Here is a 15,968-nt window from a genome sequence, read left to right as displayed (position 1 = left end):
CCGATCATTGCCTAGGCTTATAAAGTGAACATCTACATTAAGGCTTTGAAATCGGAAACAAATCAAAGGCAAACGTTAAATGAAGGCTCTGCAGCGCGACGCGTTCAAAGCGACGCGGCGCTTTGATGTGCCGCCGGTGGTGCACAGGCGATGATGCATTTATAAAAACTCAATGATTTATTCCATGCCCATTCTACTTCGAATGTTGACGTCTATCTTAACAAGGTACTTATTGATCATGTGCGAACGTGTTTGTATTTTTGCAATGGCCGTGTTGAATAATGTAATTCCAAAACGTAATGCTTTTTGTGAACTGCAATTAAATGTTAAAGTTATTGATATATTTGAGTCAATGGCATGACTGAACCATCAAGGATGCGTTCTCAAAACACGTAGATATATTGAAACGCAACCGTACATTGCGGACTTAATGTTTTTTGCCTTTCGTCTTGGAAATTTATATGCTATGCTATATATTTTATTTATATGCTATGTCCAAGGGGATCAAATAAAACAACCAGATAAAATAACATTGGACGTTAAGATTTTAATTGCTTTGGAGATTATTAAAGTACCATTTTCGTCAATACTTTCGAGTGTTTTTGGAAACATTATATGTATATGCTTTTACCTTAAGCATTTTTAAGAAACAAAATAATGTAAACAATGCTTTATGTCGTCAATTTCAAAAATGAAGAGGAAACGGTTAGTAGTTTTTACTCGTATATGGGAATGTCGATATTTACATTTCAAAGCGAAATTTTCCCGTTTATCAGAAACTAACGCAGGCATACTATGTGACCGAAAGCTAAGTTTTTTCGGATTTATAAACGCGGTCATAAGAATAAAATTCATATTGTGTTGTCATATATAACAACACAAAAAAATCGCTCTCTAAAGCGCATTACGCAAGAGAAAAACCATTATTAGTACATATTTTTAGTTTGTAGATCGTCATGATTATGACAAGAAACCAATCCCAGACCTGCTTAATGTCACTAAGAAAGGGTATTCGCGACTCCGGATTGTTACTGAGATTTATTAAATTTACGATATAGGTATACCTACGTTGTATTTAATACGCAATGTATATTATTGTCAATACTTACAAAGTCTAACCTTAATTATGAACAAGCATACTCAAAAAAAACCTTTAAACAGAACATAAGCTTTACTCGTCCCATAAGTACCCTCAAGTGCATTATTGTTTATTTTTTCCAGAAGATTTAGTTTTAAGTACTCTTGTCTCCTCTACACTATTTATCGTTTGTCGATATACATCAAATATAAAGCTAACAAAACTATGGATATTTACGCAAATAATAGAAGTGATCCTAAATCGAGATAAACCCATAATCTTCTCAACCTCAAAGAAAGCAGGAAGCGTGACAATGCTAATAACTACTTAGCGATATTATAAAGGTAATGCCAGTAGCCTTCGAATAAATTGTGGGGTTTTATGTCCAACATTAAGTACTTCTTTATTGTGTAATGCGGGAGTTGTGTTGTTAATTCTAGTAAATAAGTACCTTATACAGCCAGTATTACCTGTAGTAAGAACAAGAATTTTTATCGTACTAATATTAAAATCAATGCCTCTTTTAAAATTCTTCACGAAATAACGTAATTTATATAAATGTGTAATCATTGTTTAAAGTTAAAATTTTGTATAATCAGATTACTATTCATCTAAAAATTTTACTGCTGAATGGAATTTAATAATAAATAATGTTTTACTTGAATTGTACCAACAAAGATATCAAAATATTTATGGTACATAATAATATACATATAACAAATTTTACTACATACCTCATAGAAACTAATAATAGATATGGATTGTTTAAAAAAATAAAAACTACTATCATTATAACTGTCACTTGTATAGAGCATACGTCCTAACCAGGATAATAATATAAACTTATGAAATGATTGTTAGTAAATATATATATATTAGTGAATAAATTACCTGAATTATGAATAATCAAATATCTATACTAATATTATAAAGCTGATGAGTTTGTTTGTTTGAACGCACTAATCTCAAGAACTACTGGTCCGATTTTAAAAATTATTTCAGTGTATTGAGGAAGGCCCTAGGCTATATATATACCACGGGAGAAGCCGGGGCGGATCGTTAGTCCTTAATAAGTGTACAGAGTTTGAATTAAATCTTTCCTTTTAGAGTGTCTCAAAACCTACCTAAAGAATACAATTTCGCTCAAAAGTTGAAGCGTATGAAAACCATCAATTAATTTTTGATAAGAATATTGCCTTCTGTTTTCTGTTTCTATACACACACGAAACAAACCCTAGATTTGATTTTTAGTTTTACACCATTGAAATCCCTACTAATATTATAAATGCGAAAGTAACTCTGTCTGTCCGTCACGCTTTCAAACCTAAACCACTGAACCAATTTTGATCAAATTTATGAAGAATGAAGATAGAACTGATCATGATCATGTAAGATTCTTTAACACCTAAACCACATAACCAATTTTGAAAATAGTCTAGACCTTGGGACAGACTGTAGGCTACTCCTTACCATGTCGCGCGATATAACCGAATTCCACGCGGGCGAAGCCGCGCCCGGAAAGCTAGTGCTTTATAAATGAGAAATTTTGAAAGGATAGAAAATTTTTTATCACGAGGCGGAAACCCTAGATGTATATATAAAATCTGTAAAATTGAACCAAATGTATGATCTATTTGAGAATATCCTTCTCAGAGTTTAAACAGCCGAAACTCGGAAGCGTACGTGATACATTAAATCGTAATTACCCCCGCGATTATTATTGCATCGAATGTAAATGTGTGTGGTCACGTCACCGGGCCTGTAATGATGCCTGATGTTTTTGTAATTATGCCTCCAAAACGAATAGTTTCATTGTTACGCCACAGTCTGCGTGTGTGGCTTGGAGCTCGACTCGTGATCTCGACATAAATATATCTCTCAATCTTGTGACGCAACTGTATGTGGATCGACAGTAGGTGTTAATGCTCTGATAACATCGTATGGACACGAATTATTATGTATTTGAAAAAATAACAATATTTCACTACGTTGTTAGTTCTCGTTAAACTAGTTTCCCATTGGTTACAATCCGATATACTGATATTGGTGTTCGTTGAACTGGTTCAGGATTGGTCACTTGAATCTAAAAGGTCACAGTGATTTCAGAATTTACATTTTAATGTACATGTTATCGTCCACTACTTACAATAAAACATGTCAAAACACTCATTTTAAACGTAAGGTAGTGGAAGAAAAGAATATAATCCTATATGGGTACATGTCGGTACCTACCAACCAAAACTAAGTAATAATTAGTTTACTACAAGCACAAATAAATACATAAAATGTCCACAAAACGAGGAACTGAAAAATTATACAAAAAGTCAAAATTATTCCAGCATTTCTAAATCGTGCTATGGACCGCAATCAGGCGCATTAGAGGCGTGGAACGTCGTGCTAGACTTGCGCCAGCGGTGGTCTCAACATCATCTACAGCTATTGGCACAATTAGGTACGGACGAGGAAACGATGGAAATTATTCAAAATTACTGTAAATGCCTTCTTGGTGTTTATATTCATGGAGTTATGTAAAATCGGTAGAAGCGTTTGTGGAGTGATAGGTAATATAACTGTTGAAATAACACATCTAAAAAGCAAACTTTTCTAATGACGATAGGATAAATAATTTATCTAGTAAATCCCATCACCAAATCTTTAATACAGTATAAATTGTTAGACTTGTTGCATTCAACCAATCAAGAAAACACATAAAAATATCTTGCCAAAACGTCAACATTAGATTTATATCCAAACGAAGCAATTTGTCTCGATCGTTGTGTCTGTTTCGTTTATTTTCTAACTGTCGCGGCTGATGTATATTTTTCTTGAGCGGTAATCATTTTATAGTGGAGAACTGGGCCACCCACGGCGACACTCGTAATTGCTGCGGGCCAAGCCGGAGAAACAATATGTCAATTTGCGATTTCGGTTAGCCTGGATTAGATACGGCTTAGAAAAAAAAGTTTACATATGCGCACTGGCAATATAACTAGGATGGATATGTTTTATGGCAGGCAACATTAGATTTTTGTTATTATAGATTTTGCGAAGAAATTAAAAACCATTTTTTGATATTATTTACCATAAAGGAATTTTTTTATATAAATATTTTATGACTTATCATTAACATCGACAATGCGGGTATATAAATGCCGTATTAAATATTTTTTTATAAAATAAAAGATATATTCAAAACATATTTTAAAGGCAATGTCTATTTAGTGACACACACACAACTCAAACCCCATGCCATTGTGTATTACTTAGCTCAGCCTCTTCAGTTCATAAACTCATACGTTGCAGTTTCCCACATCCATTTCTAAAACGGAAGTCGCCCCTCAGGATACAAATTGTTATCTCTAAGTGCTAATGCAGATAAGTGCATTTCATTAGTGACCCTAGAGTGCTGACCTCGAAGTCTAGCCGCTCAAGAGTCCTTGATTCACCGGTACGTGATAATTTTGGCAAACCCACAAAGGTATGGGAACGGATGTGGCACTTATGTAAGCAGGGTTATTACTAACAAAAAAAAAAACTGTTTTGTATGAGAGGTACACGGAATTTTCAATGAAATATGCAAATACCCCGTGTCATCGTTTTTATGTTTCGCTCGTACAGTCAAGTCATGCAGGTGTACGTATGTTGCAACATTTTATCGATGCCCCGTTTTTATAAAAACGTTTTCAATTTGCATGACTTGAACTTTGAAAGGTGAGTTGTGAGCGTGTATTCTACCCGAATACCTATTTACTGTTACAGCGCCATTTACGTTATGTGGGTACCCCGTACATAGTAAACTTGAGCCGTAAGCTTTAAGCTTGCTGCTTCATATCGCGCAAGCAATTTCCATATAGAAATATAATAACAGGCCTAAAAAATGTAAAACCTATGTCTTATATTATGTTTGTGTGGAAAACTTATAAATACATTTTTAGCCTTAAAATATATACTCGAAATAGAAAGAAAGGTTTCTGTGTTAAAGATTTTAGAAAGTGTTACGAGTGGACAAGATTGTGATAATATTTTAATGTCACAAACTACACCTTTATGTAAAGTGAATTTCCAATGCTATTCAGATTGTTTTATTAGTATCATGCGTGTGAAAGAATAATAATTGCAAACATACTTTAGGGCGGGCTTTTCGACGGGCGACGATCTTAGGAAAAAATTAAGATATTTTTATCAGATTTATCCAACCAATACTAATCACACTAAGGCACTAGACGAAGCGATAGCAACGCTTTATTTTGAGCAGCAAAAAATACTAGCCACTTTAAATAACAAATCTGAGTTCTTATCTTTATTTTCTATTAAGACTGTATCATTGAAACCGTTTATTGAATAAAAAAATTATTATCAGTTCTAAAATCCATTGACAAAAAAGATCGTTCTTGTTTCTATCAAATCAATTTTATATTTAACTTTTTTTTTAACGCGGGTCGTGGGGAGCTTGCGAAATCGCCATTGATTCGAGAAATATGAACTCCTTGTGATATTTTCTCACCAAAAAAATTATCCATAACATAAAGATTTTGTGGGGGCTGAGGTTTAGACATTCAGTAGTTATTTGAAACCAGATTGCTTACTCTATCAATACAATCCACATACATAAGGACCACATATTATTTAATAAGAGATAAAAAATGAACCATGTCAAACGTACGTACGTAACCATTGAGAAGTACATACTATGTTTTTTAGGAACATCGGTTTTAAATAAAGCATGTCGCTCTTTTTTCCATTGAATTAAAAAAACATAAGCATTTTGTTATTTAGTACAACAATTTCTTCAGAAATCTTTGTAAATGCATACAGTAAATTAATGTATATGGATTTATGGGTCAAAATAAAATTCATTCTAGAAAACAGTAATTTTATTGTAATTTTGAATAATAAATACAACTAAAATCCTTATATTTGATTTTGTAAACAAACGAAACAAATGCAACAAATTATTACACACTAAATTATATCTAAATTAATAAATAATCATAGTCTAAAATACTTTGTACGATATTCATATTAAAAACTCTCCAAATATTATTAAATGTATATACAGTTTTTGTTGAATAATTCTAATAATCTCACTTTGGTAAACTGTGGTTAATAGGGTTTCCTTAATTAATTGTGCTTAGAAAATATAATACATTTAAAACAAAATATAACAATGCAATCACACACTCATATCAAACACACACAAACACACAACAATTTCATTTGAATTTAACAGACTAATTTAATAACTAATAAATCTATTGAAAATGCATAAACTAGGTACGTATCCAAAAGAAAAAAAACAGAATTAAATCATGGAGTTAACTACAAATAAGTGAAGACGATCTTGAAGATTTATTATTTGTGGTGAAATTATTCCAAGCCGAATGTTAAAATTTATTAAAGATACTTATATTTATAATATGTATGTACTTATATCGAAACAGTTCATAGTAAAAGAACACACACTAAACTTTCACGATTTTGTTTCTTGTTCCATGACTCTACGACATTAACACATGGCGGCAAAAACGAGGCGAACACAGATCATGGTTTCGAAACAAATAAATGTCATCGCGAAGATGTAAGTTCATTCATATTCCTAGCATTATCGTGCGCTGCATTATGTATACCGCGGTGCTTCGAAAGAAACATTAGTAAACAATCACCCTGATGCGCATACTAAATATCGCCAAGAAAACTGCCTCAAGAATTAAATTGATTCAACTTTCTATGAATAAGGCACATTTTTTATATTCTATGTTTGTTGCGTTGTAAAATCGATAAGGGATTCCTCGATGATCAAGCAATTTTATACGGATAACTAATACATATAAGGTTTATGAATAAAGCAACAATGTGACCACAAACCCTCGTCTTTGTTTTCAAAATATGATTTAAAAACTTTAAAAATAAATTTTATTAACGATTTCTTTTTGCAGCGATTTTATAAACGACTTGCTCGAGGAAAAGAGAAGTGTAAAAGAAGGGACAGATGACCTTACGCATTGATAGAAAACTAAACAAAAATTACTACACGTGTGTTAAGTATCGATTTACGCGGCAACAAACGGAGCATCACACGTAAGACCTTGCTCTTAAAACCGGTTCCATCTTCTTCATTACAAGGACTGAGTATTATGAAGACACCATACACATCATACAATAGCTCTTCGAAGAATTTTCTTGCATGGAAATTTCGATTTGGAACGGTGAAATTATAGTCCCCACAAAAAGTTAATGTCGAAAGCGTTTTAAAGGGTCAGACATGAAAAGACTATGAAATGACATAACATAATAAATAATAACTCATGTAGTGTAGTGGGAACAAATTACTATGTGATTCATGGGTCGCACTTGACAGCGTAATTTATGTCTCAATTGACAATAAACAGTTGTAGAAACTCGAGCAAGATTTATAATCAAATTGTACAGTAATGTGCAACGACAAAACATTATTTCATTTTTAAATTATACATTTAGAGAAAAATGTATGATACGACTATCAAAAGGGAACACGAATTGTTTAATGAAGAGCGTAATTAAGAACAGCGTAAAGGATGTGAAAATGTGATATGAAAAAAGGAGGAATGGCGGCGTCGCATCCCGCATATTTGTCGCGTCGACAGCGAAAGATTAGTGTCACCGGAATCACCGCCAGAGACTTCCCTGACTTTGTTATATCGCATTTTTAACGATAGTGACGAGATTTTTGTCGCAGTATAGTCTTGCGTTTGACAAGTTAGGACGGCCGTTAGATCAATCGACGTGGTGTCGGCGTCGGGGACAGTACACCCTAGCATTTGTCACCGGACCACCGGCGCCGCTGTATTTATAGCGACGCCCGCGCACGCTCCCGTGGGCGGCGAAAGCGTATAAGTCTTATTCGAATATCTATATTAACCACAAACACACTCACTCACTAATCTCTACTTCAAATGTAAATACTATGCGCTTAAACAATACTGCTCTGTACATATTTACATTGAATCTACATCTAGGAATCTTAATTAATATGAGGTAGCCCAGCTACGACGTCACGTGTTGTACTTTGTAGAGATGAGACATAGAGCAGTAAGAATGATCGACACGACAAAACTATTTGCTGCAGATTGTACGACGTGATGGGTCTTTCTATGTCTCTCTTCGTAGCCTCTATCATGAGCCTTCGTGTGGTTCTTGGAGTGCTTGTGAAAGCATAGCCTCGCTAGGTTGCTCTGCATTCTCGGACAGTCATAGTCCTCATTGCCGTCGCAGCGACAGGCGGTTAACGCGGCGGCTTTCTCTTGTTTTCTTAATATTTCTATTGAGTTGAGACATTTGTTCGAGCATTTTCTACCACGGTACACGGAGCGGCAGAATTGGTTATAATAGTCTAAGGCGGTTGCGCACTGGGCATCCGCCAAGCAGATGAGTTGAGACAGACGGCAAGAGGCCGTCGCGTCCGCAGCACCTCTTAAAACTTGCGCACGACATACGTTGATCTTCTGTTTTGCATCCACACAGTACTCATCTTCACATTGGCACTGCAACAAAAAACAGGTTTATTATAATAAAGTTATAAAAATACACATTATATCCTATTATAACATTCGGGAAAGGCATAAATGCACATCGAAATATTTGGGCCATAAAACTTTTTACGATACCAGAACGTCGTAACACTATCTTTATGTTAAAAATTTATATATACAGTCTCGAATATATTTGCTTAAGCTTTTACATAAATGTAAGTAAAAAATTATATGTTTAGTTCTATTTTCTGTCACTTCTAAGACTTAGTATTGGGCCAATATAGATTAGCGGTTGACGAACCAAGTACGATTAATGTTGGCATATGACCCATATGAATAATTAGAAATGTGCATGTTTTTCTTGTCCATATGTTACACATCTTCCATGGAACGGACGATATAAACAAACAACATTGACTCTACGGAACGCGTGTGGAATTCGATCGTTAACATTTGCCACGGAACTAATTAGCTGAGGTCGGTACGTTTAATTAAAAGTCGATATATGGATTGTAGGCAAAGAATAAAGGAGCCTCCGTCTTACGCTATGTTTTTTGTGATAGGGCAACACCTGCGCAAGAGAGCGCTGCGGTAGGTCCGATCAAGACGTCAAATCTCAAGGCTGCGCGGGTTTGCCCTGCCTTTCGATACACATTACCCAATGGCCAACAATAACCACGCCGTTACAACGACATAATTAAACATTTGACCGGTTCCGAGTACGCAATACTTCGTGCCCAATTATATGTCATAATTTGAATAGACGTGTACTTAATAAACTAAATGATAAATGCTTTATCTACGCTTCAGTAAGTATTTTAGAACGATAATATAAGAAATCGGCATGTAAGGTGTTAGCGAATATAGAATAAATACAGACACCAGCTTAAAGGGTATGACAGTGTATATTCAAATTTAAGTATTTCGTTTGAGTTATGGTATGAAATTATTTCAATTGATTATTTATTAATTTAGGTTGAAATGGTAAAATAGCTATATCCGAAAACATAGTACAAAAAATAGTTCGCTAAGCCATATCAAACTGAAAATTACGACAAACGAATTCGAGTGTTTGATAAACAACAACAAACAACAGATGATAAATTGGCAATTGGCCTGCATGGGTTTAGTATATATGACAGATACTAGCAACAACACTATAAAATTAACGATACGATTATTTTTACATCCTACTCATTATAAATGTTATTCGTTAGTCTTTCAAGCGAATGGATTTTGGTGAATTTTAGCAGTTGTGTAGCTATGTACTAGAATCCTATCCTACTTCCTACTAGTATTATTAATGCGAAAGTTAGTGAGTACATGTATGTTTGTTTCTCTTTCACGCAAAAACAACTGAACCGTTTGCAATGAAATTACTACGTACGTACTACGGTACATAGATAACTGGACAACTGGAATAACACATAGGCAACTTTTTATCCCGATATTTCTAGGAGATACAGACTTATGCGGGTGAGCCGCAGGGTGCAGCTAGTAACACCGAAGGAAACCGGGCGGCACAGCTAGTATATAATGTATGTAATATATACATAGTTCAACAAATTTATACCAACTTGCAGTAACGGTAACGGTATAATCAAAATCATCATGTCCCAAACTAAGTCAGATAGTAAAAAGGGTAAAAGTCATGTGGGGTCGTCAACCGACCCCATGGTGCCGCGTGGCCGACAAATCTGACGTCTAAATTAGATTTTATTGCAGCCCGTCCCTACTAAACAACACCAATTTAACATCTTTCATAATTTCCAGACGAGAAATTACTTTAATATATAATTTCACTGCACGGGTTTGTGCAGTATCCATATAGTTAGAAAATTATACTAAATATGTATTGATAAATCAAAGCATTTGAATTTGTTTTTAGTTTCTAGTAAAGATTTACAATTTATACGAATTATAACAGAACTTTTAAAAGTATTTTTAATATATACATTTGTGTATATAATAATTCTATCTATTATAATTGTATCATTGCACTGGAGCCATTTTAACAAAATAATGATACGACGTATTTTCGGAATCTCCCATTATGTTATCAGACAGTACATACAGTTCAGTCGCTGGCATATTACGTGAATTAAAGATCCATATACCGTTAGATTGACTGGTAACAAGAAATCATATTTGCAAATATAGCTCTTTATTAACAAGTCGCGCCTCAATTGGGCAGTCGCCATAAACAAGGCAGCAGTGATGAGAAGTGATGTGATTGGCCTCTGACCGAGTGCTCGTATTTACTGAAATGTATTTTGAATCACTTCACGCTCTTAAAACACATCTAGATCGCTTTATTGTTCGTTTACGTCACTATAACTACAGAATCACACTAATATTATAAATGTAAAAGTTTGTTTGTTTGGATGTTTGTCCGTCAATCACACTGAAACTACTGAACCTATAGATAGGATATAGGAGATAGGATACCTTTTATTCCTATTCAATGCCACCTTGGGATAAAACAGGAATCTTGATATCCGGGCCGAGCCGGGACGAGCGTCTAGTACTTAATAATACTATAATGCTATCAGGTTAGTTTGAAAGCATATAAATGAAAATATTGTACAACAATGTACACACAAATGTTCAAATGATCTTCTTTAGTAGGTACTTCAAGTAAGCTATTTAAAGAATTTTAACACGTAAGTCCGCCATATACCTATCCGGGACATGATCAGCAAATGGTGAAATCAACTAAGTCGTATTACATTGTACTAGCTTAGACTTTTATGCAGTTATTATTCTAATCCCATCGGAGACAAAACTAACAACCTAAAACCCGTTCAGCAGTTAAGTTCAGTTCTTACATAATAATTAGGTATGTAGATCGATTTGAAGATACAAAAGCACGACTTACATTCATCAACTCCTTCCCCTCCTCAGTGGAAGTCAGCGCAATGAGCGCGTGCTCGCATTCCTTGGGACACACGCTGGTGGGCTGCGAGAGCACGTCGCTGCACAGCATCATGTAGTTGTTGAGAGCGGCGCCGCAGCCGGTGCGGTAGGCGCAGCGCATGCGCGCCTCCTCGCACGGCGTTGCCGCCGCCACCACCGCGAGCGACAGCAGACCCGCTGCCAACCACATTACCTGCAATATTCACAACACATTTAGAAATATTAGAAATTTGTACGATGAATAGCTGACCTACTGCAGTTGTCCAGGAACTTTATAGATGGTAATAAAAAAAGACCTCCTGAATGTACATATATATACGAAATTTAATAAAGCATTTATAAAAACTAGCTATGTCGTCGTACGGAATTTTATTATTATTTACGGAATATTTTATCGCAGCTTTTATAGTGCGTTTTGTAAGAACTGTCTTTTTATTCTTTGAACAGAGAAATGTAAATGAACATGATTTAAATATTACTATCGGTATTTTGTAACAACATGTTCTTGCACACAACTGCCTATGAAAGAATATAATACCAACGTATTAAATACAACAGTGCGTATGCTAGCCTAATGATCTCATAAACTGTATGCAACGGCAGTGTCGAAACTTTGGTAATCCTCTTCCAGCCTTCTGGGAAGTGTGGCCACTCGGCAAACAAACAGAATCGCGTCACGTATCTCCCGACTGGCTACTAACTTACACGTTTACCGTAACACGCTAGGGTTGTCAACATTTTGGTTGAAAAGTTAATTGGTTTTCTTTTTTTGGTTCTTATTTTAGGACTAGCTTTCCGGTGGCTCGGTGATTTAGGCGTGAATAAGAGTAACTTCTAAATTTACGAATATTATGAGGCAGGGATTATTGCGTACTCTCACTTTATTTACCTACCCACAATTTACATTGTACCTGAATGGAAAAATAGGTTATTAATAAGAATAATTAGAAAACTGTAAGTTAAGTAACAGTTATGTTTTTATTTGTTTTTTTTTTTATTTTCATTGCTCCTTCTCGCTTAACATATTATACTCCGCCTATCAAGCAAATTCCCCTCATTGATCAATAAATAATATTTTATTAACCCGGGTCATGTAGCACAGATAATGGTTATTTCAAAACTAAAACTGTACAAGTTACAATATTTATTAACTGCTATTTGTACGGTGCACGCTACCAGCCCTACTAAATAAGATATGAGTGCAGGTCGTCGTCCGGCGGAAAGGCTGATGGTAAAAGAAAACAAAGTGACAACTCAAGATGTCCAACCACTCGCACTTCAAGTGTTACATTACAATAGCAATTGATGGCTGTGCTCACAAAAAATCACCCTTATTTCAACGCAATAAAAACCACAACACAACCATACGCGGATTATCATCCCGAGCGTGCCCGTCCGTTTTGTTTAATTAAATTGTATTTTAATAAAGCATTGTAAGTTGGCTCATCGTTTTTTGTCGACGGTTAAGTTCCGTGACTCGCAAGTATTCCAGTTGGATGTTTGAAATTTCGAGAACTAATCGCTTTTGTCGATAAAATCTAACGTCAATATTTCGGAGAAGTGATGTCGTGATGCACGAAAGAAAGATAAAACATTAGTATCTCTATTTAGTCCCAAACTTGGAGCCGCTTTTTTCAACTACGAAGATATTGTATATTGAGCTTTCTAAAATACTAACGTCTTTATTATTAAGTGTTTTTATAAAAGTGATGCCCCAAAAGCTAATATATTTAATACCAGCGGTCCACCCCGGCATCACCCGTGGTATATTTTTTCTCTCCATAAGGGATCCATAAGGGAGGCTCCCTTGTGTGGTAACAAGAAAGTATTTGCGAAAAACTCGATGGTTTTTGCGGTTCAATTCTATCATATATGTAGATAAGCAGTATTGACTCAATATAATATTAAATTATAAGCGACCAGTTTGCAATTCAAAATATGTTCTCGTATGTCGTAGGTATTTTTATACATAAACATCTAGATATCCTATCCTACTAATATTATAAATGCGAAAGTTTGTGAGAATGCATGTATGTGTAAGTGTATGTATGTTTGTTGCTCTTTCACGCAAAAGATACTGAACCGACTGCAATGAAATTTTCGTCATATTACAAAATATACAACACTTTAAAGTTAAATCACGACATGTTTAATGTTTATTTTTAAACACAGAATTGGAACGCTTGGTGAAAATATTTTCCGTGACATTTCTTCAGGGAAACGTCGGCTAACAATTAACACATAAGTGTGAAAAGCGCTCGTAATTGCTCATACAAAATCAACACGTCCTCTCGATGTTTAGATTAGGAATTTTCAAGTGTTAATGTCTCCCGTCGTTTATTATATAAACAAGAAATATAGTTTGAACGCTGTATTCCGTTAAATCTATGGAACCCGTTAGACCGCTTATCGGATTAGTATCAAGTTTCTAATTTACACCAACACCAATATAACTTCGTACTAAATTATTCACGTAAAATTGTTGTGAAATAAAATATTCAGTTTCAAAACATCGATGTATACACATGTTTCTGAACAGAAAAGCAAATGGAGCGTGTTTCTGCTAGGGTTGCCACAGTAAACTAGGTATGTCTAGAATCAAAAAATCTGTATTAATAATAAAAAGCCGAGTTTCTTTGCTTTAAGGCACTGATCTCAAGGACTACTGGACTAATTACAAAAACTACTGGAAAAATTCTTTCACCGTTGGATACATACATAATCCCTGGGCGCTTTAGGCTACACATGTACCAAGGGCGAAGTCGTGGAGGACCGCTAGTTTTTCACTTACACACACATACATACTACTCTATAAAATGCTCTTCAAGTAGCTATATGTCCTTTAGTTGTAAAGCTTTCTAACAACTAAATTAAAAAACAGGGTCATTAATTCCCAAAATACCTTTTTTATCTTGTTCCAATAAAATCGTGATACATAAATGGGCTATTTATAACATACTATTTTTATTTGGATATCTTCTGTTATAATATAATAACTAATAAGTGTAAGCACAACCCTAGTCTCTACACATCTTATTACGTGTCGTTAAATGTGAATATTTAAAGCTAACAGAGGCTTTTTTATGGAAGATAATTTTTGATTTCTGGTATAAAGCTATACGAGTAAATCTATTGTTCAAAAGTGTTTACGACAGTTATGCAATGGCACCTATTCTTTATTTTAAAATTGAATAATTTTAAGCATCGTTAATTTGCGATTATTATTTATTCGTGTGTTAAAATAAAAATTATACTTCTAAAATTAAAAATTAAAAAATTATCAAAATGAAATGAGCTTATAAGCAATAAAGCCGCCTATTTAATATGGTTTCCCTTTTATTATTCGTGTGTGTGTTAAATATTGTTTTGCAATTCTGATAAAATAAAAAATTTAAGTTTTATTATTATTATGGAGGATACAAAACTTTTTTGGTATAAAATAATTTGATAGTGTCGTTTAAGTGCTGATAAATAACAATCTTGACAGAAACTATAAATTAAACAGGACCATATTGAGAAAGCGCAGCCTATAAGACGATGGCATAAAAACGCACATTTCACGCTTTCTATAATTATTATTGTACTGTATTCTGACTTTAATTTTAAACGAATTGACAGAAAATTAATGAAATGTATGTTATGTTCAGTTCTATCTAAAAGGTATAAAAACTTTTCAAATGAGAGTACTTCTTCCTTGTAATTATTTTGTATGGCATTCGTATACAAAGGTAGTGTCAGATCTTGTTGTAGACTTAATAGACACTTTACTTTTATAATTACATAAATACTTCATCTATGACAAATAGATATGGAATTTCACGCTGTTTATTTTATCATAAAGTCGTTGTGTTAAATTACAAGAACATATTTGTATTAGAATGTATAAATAGCTAACATCTGAAGGTATTAATTAGTCTTAAAAGACGTGGAACTAAACAAATCCTACTAATGTTATAAATACGAAAGTTTGTAAGGATGAGTGTATGTTTGTTACTCTTTTACAAAACTACTGAACCGATTGCAATGAAATTTGGTACGTAGATAGCTGGACAGCTGGAATAGCATAGAGCAACTTTTTATCCCGATATTCCTACGGGATACAGACTTGCGCGGCAGAAACCACGGGGCGCAGCTAGTGTTAAAATAATACCACTGACCTAGAAACAGGAATACATTATGATTATTATTGTTATTTGCAGCATTTTCTGATCATAAATTGAATGAAACAATACCATATGCAATAGACTTTCTTTAAGTCTGATTTTTATTTATTTATTTTAGCAGTTTAGTTTTTGCTAAATATTTAGTTTAAGTTTTATCTCTATTATTTCGATAGTTATTATTTCAATCTAATATTAAGTTGACATCTCTTTTTAAATGCTTGATATTATCTGATTTTTCCAGATTTCAATGAATATAAAATAGCGATACGTCAAATCAATTTTATATAAAAATAAGAAGTATAT

The 15,968-nt window shown here is 34.1% G+C and overlaps 1 protein-coding gene across 1 annotated transcript in view; it reads right to left on the bottom strand.

Annotated features, from left to right (window-relative positions):
- Nucleotides 1-5,996: 5,996 nt before the first annotated feature.
- The window catches only part of LOC119831865 (growth arrest-specific protein 1-like), a 17,456-nt gene continuing 7,484 nt past the window's right edge, over nucleotides 5,997-15,968 (bottom strand). Inside the window, exons 2-3 of the mRNA XM_038355419.1 lie at nucleotides 11,465-11,695; nucleotides 5,997-8,598 (exon numbers count right to left, since the gene is read on the bottom strand). Of these exons, the coding sequence (XP_038211347.1) occupies nucleotides 8,110-8,598; nucleotides 11,465-11,692 (717 nt within the window). The 5' untranslated portion in view covers nucleotides 11,693-11,695 and the 3' untranslated portion in view covers nucleotides 5,997-8,109. The remainder of the gene's footprint in view (nucleotides 8,599-11,464; nucleotides 11,696-15,968) is intronic.

The sequence above is a fragment of the Zerene cesonia genome, chromosome 14 (genome assembly GCF_012273895.1).
Source record: "Zerene cesonia ecotype Mississippi chromosome 14, Zerene_cesonia_1.1, whole genome shotgun sequence".
NCBI lineage: Eukaryota > Metazoa > Arthropoda > Insecta > Lepidoptera > Pieridae > Zerene > Zerene cesonia.
Note: the sequence above shows the minus strand (reverse complement) of the source record. Positions and strands in the feature narration are given on the sequence as shown.